We start from the raw sequence: 19,485 nt of genomic DNA, 5'->3' as shown, positions 1-19,485 counted from the left end.
CAGGAAGGGGGTGCGTGCTTTTGATTTTAACAGCAGGTGCAAAAAAGTGTCTGAATGAGAACAAAAACTTACAGTCAAGTAGAATTACAATGTCTTAACATAAAGAATTAGGATCAAAAATGTGTGTTCGAAATGTGACACGTGTTAAATGTGGTCCTATTTCCTACATCAGCTAGAACTGAAATCACATACTTTTTTGATGTACCGGTTGGTGTGGCAATTTCATTTTCCCCTGTGGATCTATCTATCTATCTATCTATCTATCTATCTATCTATCTATCTATCTATCTATCTATCTATCTATCTATCTATCTATCTATCCATCCATCCATCCATCCATCCATCCATCCATCCATCCATCCATCCATCCATCCATCCATCCATCCATCTATCTATCTATCTATCTATCTATCTATCTATCTATCTATCTATCTATCTATCTATCTATCTATCTAAAACAAGGCTCCGCCAAGTGGATGAAGTAAGGAAGTGACGTTTGTAGAAAAATATATTTTACTGACAAAATAAATGCACACTTATACAATGTGGAACAGACGCTACATAAATCATGAACCTTTTCTGTTACGTTTGCCCCTTTTACAGTCCCTTTCCCCAATAAAACAATAGTTTATATTACAATCACGTCAGTCTGGCAAAGTTCTTATGCATGAAGAAATGGAAAGGGCATTATTTTAGTTCAAATGTTAAAGCACTGGGCTCTCTCATGCAAACAAAAAAAACTGAAGAAACAGTCTTGACTATTTAAAATACTCCATACTTGAATCCGTGTCCATAATTGGTTTCATTTTTTAATCTTAATTATTATTGGAATGAAATAGTCAAGAAAAAAACAAAAAACAAAATCAAAAATCAACAAACCCACACACACATAGACACAAAAGCCCAGCAACCTGAGACTGGTATTTACAGAAATGCTGAGAACTCTGTGATCTTCTGTCATGTGATGATGTCAACTGTATTAGATATATTGTGTTTTCTCCTCATTAGCTGCCAGTTCTGCATCAAAGCTGACTAAGAAGTGTCAAGGTCAGAGCTGGACTGATAAAAACAGTTTCGAAAATGAACGAGTACACAAACTTTTGCAAAAGTTGTTCCAAACGGGCAAATATTCTAAAAACCGTGGAATGATCAGCCCTGTTTACAAGCACACATAGCTGGTCTGTCTTTTTATCACATTTTTGCATGTAAGGGTACATCAGGGACAATGGCTGGACGGATTGCTAAGCAATATAATAATAACGATTATGGTAAAGGTAACAGGACAGAAACAATAATGAATACGTTTTACTTTTTGTGAGAAGTAATTTTTCTTTGCAGTCTGTAAAATTGTAAAACAATTAAAATAACATGTAATTGATGGAGTAATAATACATGAATAATAGACAGAATACAATTGAATGTAAAAGAATGGAGTGCCAATTACCCATCTGATATAGAAATAATCTTGAATTGTAAGTACATGATAAATCAAGAGAGATTTGAAATTAAATATTTCAAACACAGCTTTGATTGAAGCACATCTATGACACAATTTAGTTAGTTTAGTTAATTATCTTTTTTTACAAGCGCATTGGCTAAAATGATAATATAAATTATTATACAAAACATATGGCTGCCCTGGATTTTACAGCAAAACCCCACATACTTGAGACGTGACACTCGATGCTGAGACAAATCACAGGTGTGCAGCAAGAACTCTGAACCAGCATTCGGAGGCGCCGCAGGACGCGTACGCTGCCCTCCAGCTTCTAAGGACAAGAGGCCCCGAGAGGAGACACAGACAAAGCTTTCAAAGCCAAAGTGTAGAGACAGTGGTTTTTTTCAACCACAATGCCGCAACTTCATGGTAGTTTCCCGCAATTCTGGATCACCCATCCTGCTGCGTTGACGTCCAACTTGAAGAGCTTCATGATCCACTCATCCCTCTGAGCTCCCTCCATGAACTCTGACAAGGAAATCTGACCTGCAAGTGCAGAGCCAAAGGTATGTTGATGTTCAGGCCAGACATTTTTTATTACATATACATAGTACACATATTATATTTAGTTAGATAAATTCCTGCACCAGTCTGAGTAAAACTAATGTACAGTTAGGCCTAGAAATATCTGAACAGTGACAAAAGTTTTGTTATTTTAGCTGTTTACGAAAACATATTATTGCGAAGAGACCGATATAAAGATTTAAATATGAATCCAGACTTTTTTTTTCCTTTAAATACCTTGCTGTTCTATTTCTGTATATTTTTCTTCTTTTTATTCCTTCTCTTTTTGGCTTTTCCCTTCAGGGGTCGCCACATCAAATCAACCTTCTCCAGCTAACCCTATTCTCCGTATCATCCTCCCTCACACCAGCTTTCTTCATATCCTCTCTCACTACGTTCAATCTTCTCTTTGGTCCTCCACGAGACCTCCTGCCTGGCAGCTCCAATTCCAGCATCCAATCTACCAATATATTCACTATCCCTCCTCTGTACATGACCGAACCATTTCAGTCTGGGTTCTCTAACCTTCTCTCTAAAACGTCTAACAAGTGTTGTTCCTCTGATAGACTCATTCCTGATCCTTTTCATGCTTGTCACTCCCAAAGAGAATCTTTGCATCTTCATATTCAGGATACAATTATGTAATCAATATAGCCTTATAGTGCAGACTCTGAGCTGTCATTTGAGAGTAGTCACATCCAAACATGCGGTCAAAGGAGCTCTCAATGGAGGTGAAACAGACCATCCTGTGGCTGAAAAAAATAAGAAATCCATCAGGGAGAAAGCAGAAACGTTTGGAGTGGCCAAATCAACAGTTTAGTACATTCTAAGAAAAAGAGAGTGCTCTAGTGAGCTTGGGAACTCAAACAGCCCTGGACGTCCTCAGAAGACAACAGTGGTGGATGATCAAATAATTCTTTCCATGGTGAAGAAAAACCCCTTCATGACATCTTCATGACGTGTTTATTGATGATGTGACAAAAGACAGATGAATTCTGAAGTGTATAGGGATATACTTTCTGCTCAGATTCAGCAAAATGCAGCAAGGTTGATTGGACAGTGCTTCACAGTACAGATGGACAATGATCCAAAACATACTGTCAAAGCAACCCAGGAGTTTTTTAAAGCAAATAAGTGGAATATTCTGCAATGGCCAAGTCCATCACCAGATCTCAACCCAATCAAGCATGCATCTCACTTGCTTAAGACAAAACTTCAGGGAGAAAGATCCACAAACAAGCAACAACTGAAGACAGCTGCAGTAAAGCATCACACAGAAGAAAACCCAGCGTTTGGTGATGTCCAGGGGTTCCAGACTTCAGGCAGTCATTGCCTGCAAAGGATTCTCAACAAAATACTGAAAAGTAACATTTTACTTAGGGTTATGTTTATATGTCCAAATTACTTTTGAGCCCCTGAAATGAGTAGTGTTTGTATAAAAATAGCTTCAATTCTCACATGTTTAATGATATATTTTTGTTCAACCCCTTGAATTAAACCTTAAAGTCTGCATTTAAATTCAATTTTAGCTGTTTAATTTTGAATCTGATGTGGTGGCATGCAATGCCTAAAACATGTAAATTGTGTCACTGTCCAAATATTTCTGGGCCTAACTGTAAATGACCCTGCAGCCCAGGCAAACACCAAAGTAGACAATTTACAAAAACTCATGAAATTTGTAAAGCTTCTTTTTCCACTGCTTATTAACATTTGTAACAAAAAGTTGATAATTCAGGATACTGCTAATCTGGATTCACCTGATGACATAAGGACCCCAAAAGTTTTTTACACTCAGCAGCTACCACTATAGATATTGCTTTTCCATTCCTCCATTCCATTTTTCCATTCCTCCATATCGTAACATTTAACGTATCATTCTTTGTTGAACAATGATGACAAAATTTTAATGCCAATGCAAGGTAAGTTGTTTGGAATTAGGATATTTAAGGGAAATTATCTAATAATTCCTATCAGAATTAGCTATTGTTCAAGATATATTTAGATTTCTTGTTGTCACCACTTATTTTACTGTTGAGTCTAAATTGATAATCTGCTCAGTTCTATTCTACAGATATTCTACAAATTCCTCTAACTGGCTCATATGAAGCATTTTGCTTCACTTTAAAACATTTCTTTGTAGAAACTTGTAACATCTGAGTCATGCTTATCATTCTCAACTAAACTATTAGTTAGTAATTATAACTGTGACACCTAACTTTTCAGTGCGCCAGATCATGAAACCTGTAAATTAAAAGCTTGACTGACATCAACTTGTTTTTAACTTGACAGAATTGATGAATGTCACTCATACAGTGCGGTGGTAACGCCTTACTCACCATCACGATTCTCATCAACCACCTCAAAGATTCGGTCACAAATTTCTGCTGGTGTCAGGCCAATTTCACTTGTCCGGAGCTTGATTTTGTAAAGTATCTGCAAACAATGTTTTAAAAAAATTAAAGAATTAAATGCTTGAGAAACTGTATAATTTAACAGCAATCATGTATATTTTTTTAATAATATGTGTATTTTCATAACTAAATTATAAAAATGGACACATCAAGGTGACAACAACTACTGCGGTGGATTTTTTAGAGTAAAGTGGAATTTAACATTTTTAAATTATGCGTGTCACCTAATTTGAGGAAAAGATAGTGTGTGACCTGCTAATTTTACAGGTCTAAATAAAGGTTGACTCTAAAGATACTGACATCCAAAATAGAAAGAGAGGGGAGTTGTGGGCTAATTCTGATACTGTAAGTCTGGATGCTGGTAAACCTCTAATCTGACCTCAGAGGATTTGTGTTATGAAACCTGTTCATTTTGACAACTGAGGACTAATTACCCTACATTCCCTACAAGATACATGGGACGGCAGAAAATAAAGTACAAAAGAGTTTCTATATATATAATATCTTGCCCTTTTCATAATTGGTCATATTTTGGGGATTTCAATATAATCCATCTTCACTATTTAGGTAATTTTCAGCCCATGTTAAATCCTGTTCAAGCGTAATGATATAAATGCACTGAACTTGATTTTGAAGTAATATTTTCGAGATTCAGGTTATCTCTGACTGAATTTAGAATCCAATTTCATGTGACATTATTGGAATCTTTCCTTCTTACCCGTATGAGGCGCTTCACCTCATGCCGGTCCAGTTTGCCATTACCATCCTTGTCGTACATCTTGAAGGACCACTTGAGCCTGTCTTCAAGATTTCCCCGTAAAATCAGGTGAAGAGCTGCCACATATTCCAAGAAATCCAGTGTGTTGTCCTATGAGCAAAAGAGCAGAAAGACGCATCAACAAAAGTCATGAAAACTCAATTATGTAATTAATCTCACAAAGCCCTTACATGGTTTGTGTCAAAGGAGTGAAATATTGTCTCGATGTAGAGGGACTCTTCTGAGGATGTGCTCGGAACACCAAATATCCTCTTGAACTCGTGCAAATGCAAGGCTCCACTTGGACATTCCTTCATAAAAACAATGCATAAATCCTGAATCTGTGCCAAATCCATCTCTTCACCATGGCTCTCCTCTTGTCCCATCTTCTCCACTGATCTTTGTATTAGTAATTTTGAGGATATTCCTTTGTTCTGGAGGCAGATTTGGATCCTACGGTTGCAAAGTCATCTGTTCACATGTCCATCGGGCGGCTTTACACTGCTCTGTAGCCAAATGGTTCAGAGGCTGGTAACGGTACAATCTCATTAGACCCCATAATCCCCTGATCTCTCACCTTAAAGGTATCCCAGCATGAGGATATATTGTTGTTGCCTTGAGCCAAAGACAAGTGAAGCCAAGGGAATCAGTAAGCCAAGGGTAACTAAAAAAAAAAACAAACAAAAAACAGAAAATAAATGTAAATAGTGTGGGACAGGCAAGTTACCTAACATTACAATAACCCAACAAGTGAAAATTACTTGTTGCGACAGCACAGTCTGTGTCATGATTTTATGTCTTAAAAAGCAGGTTTATTCCATATATTGTGCTGTTTGGTTACAGTTTCTTTTCAATGTCCTTGTGCTTAAATATTTGAATTCCAACAGTAATAGAAATTGCAGAGGTTACATATTGCATATACGTTTAATGCAGCCACAAAGGATTTAGTTAGTCCACAGAGTTTAGAGAGGAAAATAAAACAGTTTTGCAGAGGCTGCCTCCTTTTGGGTGACCTGATGAACTTTCTAGGGGAACTCCAGTCCCCCCACAGGTGGAGCTGCCGGACGCTTTAATGGGGACTGTAACTCATTGACTCAGTGCTGTTGGTTGTTGTGGCTGTTGTTGGTTGTCTAGAGTACTCCTGAGCCCACATCCACTGTGTAAGACCCTGGCCCGACTGCTACACCACCACACCTGGCATCCACTCCCCCCCCCTTATAGTCACAGGCCATAACAGAATCCCCACTGCAAAGTTTTTATTCTTGGCAAATCAGGCCCTGCAATCCTGCTGATCTGCCTGTGCCTGATCCACCACCACTGCCATACTTGGTTTGAGTAGGTCAAAGTGGGTGCATAGCTGACATCGGAGGAAGAGCATGACTGGGACTCATTAGTCGTGGCATGTGGGGCATTTCTGTGGGTGAGCAAGAATTAATCCACCCTGTGTTGCACTTTGGATTTGGTTGACTCCCTAGACGTCTTCAACGGGCGCTTCAGCATTTATAAAAAACCCTCCACCTATCCATTTGTGGGTGAGTCAAATAGTGTGAAGCGCATGCGCTTCACTCCATTCGCTTTGAGAAAAACCACAAAGTCACTTGCAGTGAATTGTGGGCAGTTATCGCTGACCAACTTCAGGCAATCCATGATTGCTGAACAAACAGCCTGAAAGGTCTTAGTGGTCGTGATGGAATCCATCAACTCTACTTCTAGCCACTTCAAGCGGGCATCAATTACCACCAAAACATATGCTCCTCAAAAGGGCCCGCAAAATCTGAGCATATTTGCTGCCACAGAGTCCCCAGCCATGGCTGAGAGTGCAGTGGGAAGAGAATAGGGGCCTTCTGGTTACGCTGACATGAATCACAAACTTTTGCCTACTGCTCAATTTGAGCACCACCAGATATAACTCTGAGCGATTATATTTCTGCATGCAGCTCTTTCAGCGATTGTGGCCCTAGTCTTGGAAGCTCAATCCCCCGGTTACCCCAGAGAAGGCATCCCTGCACCATGGTGAGCTGATCCCTCCATGAGTAAGAGGGTGTCAGGTCATTGTCGTGCCCTTGACGCAAGCGGAAGTGCCCCGAGAGCACCCTGTACATCACTTGAGGGAACACTGGGTCATACCTCGTTCATGCTAAGCTGTATCAACCGACCCGTTACTGGATTCTGGAAAATGCTCTGCTATCAAAGCACCCACCTGTTCTAACGTCGTATTGACCGGTATTGTACACACGGTACATTTCTCAAACCGAAAAATATAACATGGTGTCAGAGTAAAAGGGTGTCAGAGTAAAAGGGAAACTCAAGATGAGATGGACATGTCTGGAGTGCCTTCGCCCCGCATGGACTGGGATGCTACAAACTTGCCCGAGGCATGGCGTAAGTTCAAGCTCCACGTCAAAATGATGTTGTCTGGACCGCTGAAGAAAAGAGGGGAAGATGAAAAGTGCAGCTATCTACTTCTTTGGGTCGGAGAAAAAGGCAGAGATATCTACAACACATGGACACTAACGGATGGTGAAAGTAAGACATTACACGCTTACTACGACCGTTATGAAGAATACGTTATGCCAAAGACGAACATTATCTTTGTACGCTACAAGTTCTATGAAAGAGTGCAGGGACAGAGCGAGCCGTTTGAACAGTTTGTAACACACCTCAGACTGCTAGCACAAGATTGTAATTTTGCTAACAGCGATGAAATGATAAGAGATCGTGTTGTTTTCGGCATCCACTCGCCCAGAGTAAAAGAAAAACTGCTCAGTGTCGGGTCTGATTTGACATTAGACAAAGCAATAGACATAGCGCGTTCTCACGAACTAGCACAGAGCCAACTGCAGACGTTTGCGGGCGGAAACAGTGAGCAAGCCGTGCATACAGTCAACCGGCAACCGCAAAAGGCAGCATCATGGAAGCAGTGCAACTCACGACATCATGGCAGCGCAGTTAGCTTCAAATCGGATGGAGATAAAAAGTTCCACAACTCATGTAGATATTGCAGCAATCAAGTACACTCAGCACGAGATGTATGCCCAGCAAAAGGCAAACAGTGCCCTCAGCGCATTGTAGAATACTGGAACTATTGTGACGAACTGTCTCAGATGAACAACTTTCTTTTCAAAGGGGAAAAGATAATAGTGCCAGAGTCACTCCGCCCGGAAATGTTATCCAAAATTCACATAGGCCACATGGGTACAGAAAAGTGCAAGCAAAGAGCTTGTGACATATTGTTTTGGCCAGGGATGAATATACAAATAGAAGACATGGTTGCGAAATGCCCAGTGTGTTTGGAGCACAGACCAGCAAACACCAAGGAGCCCATGATCAGCCACACAATCCCCAAGCGGCCATGGCAAACAGTTGCAACTGATCTTTTCACCTGGAACAACGACAACTACATTGTTACCGTTGATTACTACAGCAGATATTTTGAGTTGGACAAACTGCGCAGCACCACTTCATCAACAGTCATACAAAAACTCAAAGCATCCTTCGCAAGGCACGGTATTCCTAAAATTGTGATCTCAGACAATGGCCCACAATACGCAAGCAAGGAGTTTGAGTCATTTGCAAAAACGTGGGAGTTCAAACATGTAACTTCAAGTCCACAGTACCCACAGAGCAATGGTCTTGTAGAGAAGGCTGTCCACATCGCCAAGACGCTTATGGAAAAGGCCAAAGTTGATCACAAGGATCCATACTTAAGCCTACTTGAGTATCGCAATACACCAGTTGACAATTTCAAATCACCAGCCCAGCTGCTGATGAGTCGACGCCTTAGCTCAATTCTTCCAAGCACCCATAATCAGATCAAACCAAAAACCGTAAGTCAAAAGGCTACCAGAAGCTACCAAAGCTATCAGAAGTATTATGATAGACCCTCAAAGTCACTCTCCGCTCTTCACCCAGGACAGAGTATTCGCTTTCAGGACAATGGACGCTGGAAACCAGCTGTTGTTGTTAGTACAGCAGACAGTGCCAGATCATGCCACTTCCAAACACCAAACGGAGAAAACAGGAGAAATTGTTGCCACCTGATGGACTCTAAAGAAACCGTTCCCACTGGTGATCACTCTGAAGTTCAGCATCCACCCGAAGGGACTGACTAACTCGAAGTCACCACCAACTACTAACTACCATACTCATTCTGGCCGTGACCTTTGTCTATGTTTATCCTAAGTTTTCAGTGTATTTGGGTATTTGTTTAATGTTGTATACAGGTCAAATTTACTACACTCTATTCTGTTCATTAGTCCGCTTTACCACAAAGATTTATCATTTCCTTTTAAAAGAAGGGGGATGTAATATTCTGAGAGAATATGTTGATGCTTTAATGATGATGCTTAATGTTGATGCTTTAATGTTGATGCTTTAATGTCGATGCTACGTAAACAATATAAGCTGTATCAACCGACCCGTTACCGGATTCTGGAAAATGCTCTGCCATTAAAGCACCCACCAGTTCTAACGTCGTATTAACCGTTATTGATCCCACGGTACATTTCTCAAACCGTGAAACATAACACTTCTATACGCTTTCCCCCACCTTCGGCCTGAGCCATAAGGGACCACCTGCACATGACAGAACTTGGGCTGATGATCTGGCTTGAGTTTCAGCATTGCCTCAAAGTCCTTCAAAGTTCCCAGTTCATCTTTGAACACCTCAGCATGGCTATCAATAACTGTTCTCAAAGTTTCATCTTTCTGCATGCAAAGTTTTCTTTGAGCACATAATGGGGGAACTGTGCACTTTGTTTATTCATTTGCACCCTAACTTCCACCACCCCTAATGGGGCTATGACTTGGCCAGTGTATGTTTTTAGCAGGATGTGGGAGTGGCACAGATGAATGTGGCTGAATTGTACATTATACAGCTTCTCTGAGATAATGGACACTGCTGCTTTTGTGTCTAGTTCCATCTTGGTTGTTTGTCCCTCACTTTTGGCCTTACTCAGATTATTGCAGGGGCTGGGTTATCCTGCAGTGCAATGTTCGTTCTGTGTTCCCCTGTTGGCTACATCTACCATGAGCAGGGCAAAATCTGCATCAGAATCAGTGGTATCTGTGTCACTTAGTGGCAAGCTTATTGTCTCTTTGAATTTTCCCTCCATTTGTTGTCTTTCCTCTCCCACGTTGTGGTTCCAGCTTTATTTCGTGGCCTGCTCTCTTTGCATGTGTGTTGAGATGTGGCATTTCTTACCACAGTGGTGCCAACTCAGGTCCTTATAAGAGCAGCCACTTTCAGAATGGTTTGTCCTACCACATTTGCTGCATTTTCTCCCTGACGTGGATGAGAAGGAAAGTGCATTCACTTTCCGGGAGCTGCTAAGCTGCTGGGACTCCTTTGCCACTCTCTCCAAAGATATGGTGATTTCCACTGCTTTCTGACAGGGGAGGTCAGCCTGTTAATAGCCCCTTCTGTATGGACTTGCTACTAAGGCCGGACACCAACCTGTCCCTCCATGTAGAATGTTCAAGCAATTTCGCTGAATCTCCAATGAATTATGCAATTGACTCGCCCTCTGCTTGATGAAGTTTATGGATGTGATATCTTTGGCAATCACGATGGGTTTTGGGGATAAATGGTCATGTAGGACATCCACAACCCATACTGAGTTTTCCTCTGGTTTCTCTGGGGCAATCAATCTGCGCAACAATCCATTCGTTGACGGCCCTATCACACTAAGAAGTATTGGAAGCTTCGTGTCATCTTCTATGCCATTTGCCAAAGTGTTTGCTCTCCACATATGTTGACGACTGCTCCATTGCTTCGTCAAAAAACTCTGACATGACCGACAATCCCCGCCATCTTCCCGGCTAACCGTCAACCGGCCGGCACAGTCGCTAGCAATGCCGTCGCTAACTAACGCAGATTCACCACCAAAGCGTCCTTACGAGCCGCCGGGTAAATCATCCTCGTCGCCAATTTATCATGTTCCCCAAGCAAGTGTGCTTTGTTATATAAACTGTCGGGGTTTAACTTATCCAAAATGAACGTGGGCGAAGACGTGATATCCCGTTGCCAAACCGGAAGTACTCAATGACGCACCGGCGAGGAAGACTTGAATATACGGCATTAACCACGGCACATATAAACACTACCGCCCCCTGGCGGCACCCGGGGGAGATGACCAGAACAGACAAACAACCCAATATGTCTCACTTTGGACTGAGAAATTTTGTACTTCAGCATGTTATTAACACATCAACAGTACGTTGAAACTGCTGGTGAAGCTGACTAAAACTTTATTTCCAATTTATAATACAGAGGCACTATGCCAATAGTGCACAATGCCAATCCAAGCATTTTGATATTTAATTGGTGAAGACAGAAAAAACATGATTACAAGCACGTGATAATTTCAATTGATTCATAGCTGACACATGCAGCTCATGAGCTTTTCACAGAAAGTTTTGTCCAAAAACTGTGTTGGACATGATACTAAGTGATGGATGAGCAACATCCTACAAAGCAGCTGTAACCCTCTGAGATGGCTGCCATTTGAAGAAAATTATTTTCGCTTTTTACTGAACCTCCTGAAACTTGAATTTCTCTTGTTATTTAATTCTGGTGTATTTAAGTGATATATGTGACTCCAAGGTTGACCAAGAATGAAAAGAATCCGATAGCTTGATAGTTAAAACCAGTGAAAACAAATGGATAATCACAAATTAGCAGCATTATCGCTTGTTGCGATTTATCATTTTAAATGAGTTAATATTGTTTTTATAATGATTTGTGTCATTTGCTCCCACTACAAAAATAGGACCTACAAAAATAGATAAAACACTCTTAACATCAAAAATAAATGCCTTTTTTTGCTTTTAATCATTGTAGGTAGGGCACGAATACAGACACTGCAGCGATCTCTTCCACCCTGACTGCAATGTCTGTTTGATGGTCTTAGAACCCTAAAACATTGGGAAACTGGTCCTCATGGAAGAACATTTTGAGATCCTTAGGGAAATCCCAGGGAAAATTCTCAATATAATAAAATTTTGGAATGCATCAGATCCTCCTCAATTGGTTCAGTTGTTTATGAATGAATTGTTATTCCATGAGGCCCAGTTTAACCTAAAACATTGGTCCTGGATCAGGGTGGCTCATTCCTTCCAAGGAGTCTACACGATGCCGAACTGGGCCAGGTCGCTCAGCTCCATGTCACCGAACGCCTCCCAGGGACAGACCACTGCAGAGTCTGCAGGACAAGTGCACCGACAATGTAATTAAAAAAGTTAACAGAGTTAACAAAGACATTGGGTCAAGGCTTGTCTTACCTCCAAGCCCCTCCATTCCCGGGACATCATTGTCAAACCTTTCAGATCAAAGATAGAACAATATTAATGAGTCTGGTATTTTTTTCCGATATGACAGATAGGTCAGAGATTTGATTGTACTCACCCCTTCTGTCCCGCTTTGGGAGCCTTGCTCTTGAACTGCCTGGCCTCCTTTTGCTTGAACTTGGGAGGAGCGGCCTTCTTCCCTCCTTCTCCAGCTGTTGCATTCATTGTTGCACTTTTAAGTGTGAAGAAAAAATATTTTTAAAAAGATCTGGTTTGCTGGGACTTCCTCATCTCCCTGTGTCCTCATATGTAGAAATATCATTTTGACTTCTCTCATGGCTTCATAACTATATGATCATCAATGTACTGGCAAATGTTTCCTTTTATTAGATAACCGATTGTGTGTGTGTTATATTAGTTAACTAACTGTGTTATGACACGAGTACAAGTTGTAACAAGCTGCCCTGCTAACCTCTTAATGTCCATGTCTCTAATGGACCTTAATGTTGGCGAGACAAACTGGGGGCAGGGATTAGGTGAAAATTAATGCTCTAATACTTTATTGTAAGTATTTATTGTCACAATAAGAAGATTTGCAAAAATTTAAGATTCAAAATAAAATCTTTTTATTTTTCATTATTTTTTTTAAGTCAAGATCTGAAAACATAAGAAAATTTATATCCAACAAAAGATCTTCGTCCCAGGAGATTAACATAATTAAAATTTGTCCAAAACATACATGTCCCAACATACATATGACATCTTCTCGTCCCACACCCAACCCAACTCCCCTGTTTATGTAATTTCTATATATAAGCTTTCATATTTTACACAGTTAATCCTATTTGTGAGTCTTAAAGCCATGGGATCACTGGCCTTTGAGTCAGGGATCAGTGAGACTCAGGTGAGGTCACACTCGGCCACCAAACAAGATATAATTGATCCATGTAAAACACTTTGACAAAGATGGATTATGTTGAGGATTATGATCTATTTCTCGAACAGAATATCCAACATATTTAGCTGACAAACACTGCAACAGCTCCTGACCTATAATGGATTGTCACTCATTGGCTGGGAAACACTGGTTATTTTAGCATATTCAAGCAAATGTTCATTTGTTAATATGACGTTAACCTAATGTTTCCCTAAATCAAAACTAAATGAAATAACAATCTACAACTTTTCTCTGATTAGCAGAGTGAAATATATGTTTGTGTTTTTTTCCGTTTTATTCAAAAGATCTAGAAATCATTTGAAAAATTACTCTATGTGATATTATTTTTGGTGAGATTTAGTTTGCTGTGAAAGATCATGAATATCCATGCACACACATATATACAGTATATAACACCTGCACACATTTCAGCTACTTATCAAATTAATCAGTCAACCATTCATTATTCCTTTTTTCCTTATCATCCACAATAAATGTAATGTTTATTTATTTCGATTTCCAAATATCTACATGAAGCTTAGCGATACCAAGGTTGAAAATGCTAATGAATATTGCTGTTTGTTTCTCACAGAAGAGCAGTTATAGGGAAATTTAAAAACTGAAAACTTAGCCATCATTAACAATGGTGTTATAACTGAGCCACTGATATTTGATTATTTCTCTTGTAAAACTGTGCAGAAAAATAACCCATGTTGTTTTTGATCATCATAGTATTCACTGACAGCATGATATTATAAATATTCAATAGAAATTATCATATTATTGCAAGAATAAAACATATGAGAACATTATATATTGTAGCTTTCTGAGACAAATCTAACTAGACTTTTCAGTTTGAAGATATTCAACACAAACTTCCAAACTTCCACAAAGATACACCTACCTGGCTTGCTTTAGGGCTTGATGTCAGAGAAATATCTCTTTGCAGGTAAGAAGCACTACAGACACTGATGCAAGATAACCGTCTCTGATCTGTCAGTCACTGCTCTGTCTCATGATGTCATCAGCCTGCCTTTTAAAACCCAGTTGAGACCTCCCACCAACACATAACTGATCTTATGGCTTCAAAACACCTGCCAGGGTTGACGGGTATTTTGAGCATTGGCTTATAGGCAAACCTTTTATTCTCAACTAATTAGTCATATTTGTAAAAGATGAGGGTCAGTGCTTCCCAAAACCCACAGTGACGCCTGGTCCAACAAGCTATTTTTATTCATTGAGCAAGGTGGCATCAAAGAAATTTGACCCCTTGGTCCTGAAATTTTGTTTTAGGACTCAAAGCCGCTCTTATACTTTTCAAGTAACTAACTGAATTTGAGACTGCAGATAAAACAACATGTGAATGATATATGCAAATTTCAGATATTGACATGCACATTTCTAGAATTGAAAATTCACAAGAATGATTTGGTGACACAATTCACTTATGTATGAAGTACATAGACAATGAAATGCTTTCACAGATTTGTACAAAGTATATTTATACTAAAAACAGGATATGTCAAGATACTATAATTGCAGGGAAAACATCAGATTTAAACAATACTCCTGCAATGTCAAAGAACTGGAATGGACATTGATGTGATATTAAAACACACAATAATAATACATACAAAATATGGATATTTTAACATGTCATTAAAAACAACTGTTGGCATGAACAAATTTGCACAGTTCAATCCTGAGCAATTGATTTGCGTTGAAGAATTTAACAGGTTGCCAACTGTCCAGGTCCAGTTGTCCGAGACGAGTTTGACATGAGTTAACTGAATACATGTAATGAATATGTAGCAAAAAATAATATAAGCTGGTATGCACTAAGTATCAAACCAGAGAATCTGTATGAATCTGTACAAGTCATATGAAACAAACCTAATAAACATAAAACCTAATCAAATCCTCCAGGGTTGTCTCATACTTCATAAAAGTGTTTCATGAGCAAGTAGACAACTCTCACTAAGTAGAGAAATAAATCATGATAGTGTTCTTTACAAACTGACTACTGGGCAGTTTTTGAAGCAGGCTTTGCTTCCAGAGCTGCTCCTCCAGTCTTGAGTGTTTGAGTGTTTTAGCACTTCAGGCACTGAGCCCTTTAGATGCTTTTAATTTTAAGCTTTAACATAAACATAAACATAAACATAAACATAAACATAAACATAAACATCACGACGTCAGATTAGTGACACAGAGTACGTCTAAACTCACCTGAGCAGGCTTATCTGCAAGGCTGTCTGAAAATACACTCCCTCTCACATCGGCATTATGAATAACAGGATTACAGAAACTACCAAATATAAATGGTGGATATGAAAAGAAACTACCTCGTCACCATTTACTCTTCTGTCAGCAAACCTCATCGTATTGGAGTTTTATTCAATTTTTTCTGTGGTCGTAATATTTCATTCGTAGAATTTCATTCACGTCTTTGGCTTATTTATTTTTTTCTCTTTGCTCAATGGCCTAGAGACATTAACTGTGGACCTCACATTTTGGTAAACAGCAATATCTGGAGTAGAACAATGGCTGGAACGTTGCACAGTGTAATACACACCTAAAGGTTAGTTGGTAACTGGACAACACAATTAACTTGATATAATGATTTGTGTTGAGCGTGACACTTTGTCTTCAGACACTCAACTTGTTTTTCAGTCTTGTGTATTTTGGAAGGCTAATTTAAGCAGTTTTTCCAAAATAAAGGCCATGTTGACACAGTGCTGTTAGATGCTGGATAATTAACTGAAACTTTCATTTTTTTTTTTGCTTCCTGTTTCCAACTAAACAATTCAAGACAGCCATGTGGAATAACCAAGAGTCTTGGATAACATTGGTGTAAAATATTTTTTATTTTTGATTATTTTAACTTTTGACTTTCAAGTACAACATGGGATCAGTTGTCCACGAAATAAAATAATTTTGCAGTGTAATTATCCACGCCTACAGATTTTTTGGAGTGTCATTGTTTCTGGGGTGACTTAAACTATTGTAGCGAGCAGTGGGTTCTCACTCTTTAGAAATAATGAAGCACAAGTATTGCTTTGTCGGGCTTTTATTTTGAAAATTCCAAACACAGGAAAAAGGCTGAAGCCTATTAAACTGTCTGTCTGCTTCCCACACAGCTTCGACAGTAACTGTAAATATTAGACTACCCCTTTATAATACACATAACTGAATAACCCCTACGTAAAAACTCTCTTAAAATGGTTATGACAGTCCCTTGGTCTTCACATATCTTATTCACATATCTCACCTCTTGGCCACCAAAACATTTGATTAAAGTATTACAATTTTAGAATTCTATAGAAAACACATAGCCTGCCTCTCCATCTCCTTTTTTAAACTTTGGAATTTTGGAAAAAGCCAAAAGAAAATTGGACGGTTTACATAGCATTTAGCAACCTAAGTTGCTATAAAGTGACCAACCCAGCAATTTTTTTATAATTCCAATGTTTTGTAGTAGTTATCCTTTTCAGTGCATCAAAGTAAAGACTACTAGACCCAAATCATTTGAATAAAAAATATTTTTATTACAGATACAAACCACACAGCCCACAGTCTACTTGATGATAAAGTCGAGATGGCTAGCTAGCTCCAGTTAGCTATAGCACAAATATTGTTTGATAGCTAACTTGACAGCTAGACATCAAGATAGATAGATAGATAGATAGATAGATAGATAGATAGATAGATAGATAGATAGATAGATAGATAGATAGATAGATAGATAGATAGATAGATAGATAGATAGATAGATAGATAGATAGATAGATAGATTAACTATTGATTAAATATTTCATAGTAATTATAATAGTTTGGTTACAGATTTGATATGTATATATCTATTCACTTTAGATGAAGAGGATCTAATTCTCTGTTTATCACCAGTCGGCTTAGTGATGAAACCCAAGTAGTGGTACAGTGTCCAACACTCTTACTCATGTACTGGGCTACAACAGACGACCAGGTCTAAACAGAGATTTCCTGAGATTGAACAGAGATCTTATGAACCTCAGACAGATGGTTAAACTTCCAGGTGGTGAGAGGTAGCCGCCCAGCTGTGAACAAGACTTATTCCTTGGGGGAGCTGCTGTCCAAAAGCTTCATCTTCTGCCTTTCCAGGGAAGCGTTTCAGCATTCAACCTGAATGATAACCATTCAGACTTATCTCCATCATCCAAAGAGGAGAGCGAAAAAAAAAGCTGCTGGATTGCAGTCGCCAGGAATAAACTGTTCATATTTGGCATAAGATTTAGACAATGCCAAACTGGGCCAGATCACTCAGCTCCATGTCACCAAAAGCCTCCCAAGGGCAGATGACGGCTGCGTCTGGAAGACAACAACCACAGGTTAATGCCCTTGTCTGCTTTCCTCTCCTCATTGTTTATCATTTTGATCGACAGTTACCTCCAAGGCCATCCATCCCAGGAACGTCATCAAATCTAAAAACATGAGGCATTTTAGAAAATGTCAGAATTCTATGGGGTGTTTCTTAATTCATTTATTTGTCTCTTTTAAAATAAATTAGACTAAATAAGTAAATAAATAAAGCCATCCAAACTCACCCCTTCTGTCCCGCTTTGGGAGCCTTGCTCTTGAACTGCCTGCTCTCCTTCTGCTTGAACTTGGGAGGAGCGGGCTTTCCACCTTCAGGTGATGCAGCTGTGGCGTTCATTGCTAAGAGACCAACAATAAAAATTATCTTACAAAAGAAAGAAAAATTTTCCTTAGCATATTTCATAACTAAGTATTGCTTTTCTTATTATAAAATAAGCTTTAATTATGTTAATCGGAATTCAGCAGTGGCATGCAACAGAAAGGTTCTTCTGATGGCACGGAAAACTTGAGCTCTATTTGTTACTAAATAAACTACAAAAGGTCAAAATACTGGATTAATAGTAATGACAGACATATCTCACCATCAGATCCTGCTAAAAATGTATTTCATTGTGAATTTTAGGGAAAACAAATGAGCAAGAACTATAGTAATATCCAATAATCCCATAATGGATGAGGACTGTAACACCATCTGCTCTGTGTTACAAATGATAGTCATATAACCCCATCAGCAGGTAAGCAGGTCCTTTTTTATCTTGGGGGGGTTATAGAAACACAAGTATTTTCACTGGCAAGGGAAATAATATTGCATGATACTGATAGCTCCAAACATCCTTAATTTGATTCAGAGGGCACGATTTAGGATATTTACTTATTTGTTTGTTTGTTTTACACCTGACATATTGCTGACATATTGGAGCTAATTTTGATCATTTCTAATATTGATTGATGCACCTTTTTTTTCTACATAAGTCAAACTTAAAATATATGCATTCAGTGAGCTTCTCCCACATGAAATGATGTGTTTCAGAAGATTATATGTAACCAAATGCCACATCAGAAATTTTTATTTTTTTTAAACTTGTACTAATTTCATACTAGAAGATTACGTAGTTCATATCTGAGCAGCTGTTCAGCTGCAATTTTGTATACATTTTCACTAAAGAAGCATGAAGAGATCTGGCTGATTGCGAATTGTTCCTTCGTGACTCCCATTCACACTGGTTACAGACTAGAATATATATCAAGACGTCTTACCTGGATGTTGGTTTGGGTGGTTGGTCTGGGAAGAAGTTGACTGGAAGGTCTGAGTGAGGAAAGATGTGTAAAACAAAGAGAAGAATCTCTTTCTTTTTACACTCTCTGCTCTGCGTTCACTCCCAATGCTCACCCCCTTTTATACCCTGGCTGCGCCGCTCATACACAAAGCTGTTTATGGAGTTGGGGGGGAAACTATTTTCAGGGATAATCTAATGAACCTGAGAACAGCATGTCCTCATGTGTGGTGGAACATGCAGCTGGTAAGCCTGTGTTTGTCCTGGGCGTCTGGCAGAACTCATCACTTTGTTTTTACATTACATTACATTGCATTTGGCAGACGCTTTTATCCAAAGCGACTTACAATAGAGGACATAGGGACTGCAAATACACTTGCAAATACACGATGCACAGGAAATATACAGAACAGTAAGCTTGGGTTAGTGAGGGTTTTTTTTTTTTTTTTTTTTTTGGACAGAGA

General features: G+C 39.1%; 3 protein-coding genes across 4 annotated transcripts; all 3 read right to left on the bottom strand.

Annotated features, from left to right (window-relative positions):
• Nucleotides 1–580: 580 nt before the first annotated feature.
• Nucleotides 581–10,953, bottom strand: LOC147235657 (guanylyl cyclase-activating protein 2-like). Of its 2 annotated transcripts, XM_086139555.1 has the most exons (5): nt 10,125–10,953; nt 5,362–5,834; nt 5,132–5,281; nt 4,339–4,435; nt 581–1,984 (listed from the first exon to the last, which is right to left on the bottom strand). In XM_086139555.1, exons 2-5 carry the CDS (start codon nt 5,554–5,556, stop codon nt 1,863–1,865), a joined length of 564 nt encoding a protein of 187 aa, XP_085995681.1. In that variant the 5' UTR covers nt 5,557–5,834; nt 10,125–10,953; the 3' UTR covers nt 581–1,862. The 2 variants fall into 2 exon arrangements, with proteins under 2 accessions (XP_085995681.1, XP_085995671.1); XM_086139545.1 differs by lacking the exon at nt 10,125–10,953 and having other exon boundaries at nt 5,362–6,103.
• A 614-nt stretch (nt 10,954–11,567) lies between these two features.
• Nucleotides 11,568–14,314, bottom strand: LOC147235656 (retinal cone rhodopsin-sensitive cGMP 3',5'-cyclic phosphodiesterase subunit gamma-like). The gene is made up of 4 exons (XM_086143802.1): nt 14,299–14,314; nt 12,576–12,689; nt 12,452–12,489; nt 11,568–12,372 (listed from the first exon to the last, which is right to left on the bottom strand). The coding sequence occupies exons 2-4, from the start codon at nt 12,680–12,682 to the stop codon at nt 12,296–12,298; spliced, it is 222 nt and encodes a 73-aa protein (XP_085999928.1). The 5' UTR covers nt 12,683–12,689; nt 14,299–14,314; the 3' UTR covers nt 11,568–12,295.
• Nucleotides 14,315–16,918: 2,604 nt separating this feature from the next.
• Nucleotides 16,919–19,164, bottom strand: LOC147235655 (retinal cone rhodopsin-sensitive cGMP 3',5'-cyclic phosphodiesterase subunit gamma-like). The gene is made up of 4 exons (XM_086143794.1): nt 19,005–19,164; nt 17,975–18,086; nt 17,817–17,851; nt 16,919–17,738 (listed from the first exon to the last, which is right to left on the bottom strand). The coding sequence occupies exons 2-4, from the start codon at nt 18,082–18,084 to the stop codon at nt 17,662–17,664; spliced, it is 222 nt and encodes a 73-aa protein (XP_085999920.1). The 5' UTR covers nt 18,085–18,086; nt 19,005–19,164; the 3' UTR covers nt 16,919–17,661.
• Between the last annotated feature and the right edge of the window lie 321 nt (nt 19,165–19,485).

Source organism: Fistularia commersonii, chromosome 3 (genome assembly GCF_037954325.1).
Source record: "Fistularia commersonii isolate RoL2024-O1a breed Wild chromosome 3, RoL_Fcom_v1.0, whole genome shotgun sequence".
Taxonomy (NCBI): Eukaryota; Metazoa; Chordata; class Actinopteri; order Syngnathiformes; family Fistulariidae; genus Fistularia; species Fistularia commersonii.
Note: the sequence above shows the minus strand (reverse complement) of the source record. Positions and strands in the feature narration are given on the sequence as shown.

Bases quoted from the DNA above. Each gene is read 5' to 3' on its own strand.
- LOC147235657 (XM_086139555.1), bottom strand. From the start codon at position 5,556: ATGGGACAAGAGGAGAGCCATGGTGAAGAGATGGATTTGGCACAGATT. The intron at 4,436-5,131 runs GTAAGAAGGAAA...CATTGTTTGCAG, and splicing joins AGGTGAAGCGCCTCATACGG to ATACTTTACAAAATCAAGCT. The intron at 1,985-4,338 runs GTGAGTAAGGCG...CTGCACTTGCAG, and splicing joins GGTTGATGAGAATCGTGATG to GTCAGATTTCCTTGTCAGAG.
- LOC147235655 (XM_086143794.1), bottom strand. From the start codon at position 18,084: ATGAACGCCACAGCTGCATCACCTGAAGGTGGAAAGCCCGCTCCTCCC. The intron at 17,852-17,974 runs GTGAGTTTGGAT...TCATGTTTTTAG, and splicing joins CCCAAAGCGGGACAGAAGGG to ATTTGATGACGTTCCTGGGA. The intron at 17,739-17,816 runs GTAACTGTCGAT...GTTGTCTTCCAG, and splicing joins TGGGATGGATGGCCTTGGAG to ACGCAGCCGTCATCTGCCCT.
- LOC147235656 (XM_086143802.1), bottom strand. From the start codon at position 12,682: ATGAATGCAACAGCTGGAGAAGGAGGGAAGAAGGCCGCTCCTCCCAAG. The intron at 12,490-12,575 runs GTGAGTACAATC...TTGATCTGAAAG, and splicing joins CCCAAAGCGGGACAGAAGGG to GTTTGACAATGATGTCCCGG. The intron at 12,373-12,451 runs GTAAGACAAGCC...CTTGTCCTGCAG, and splicing joins GGGAATGGAGGGGCTTGGAG to ACTCTGCAGTGGTCTGTCCC.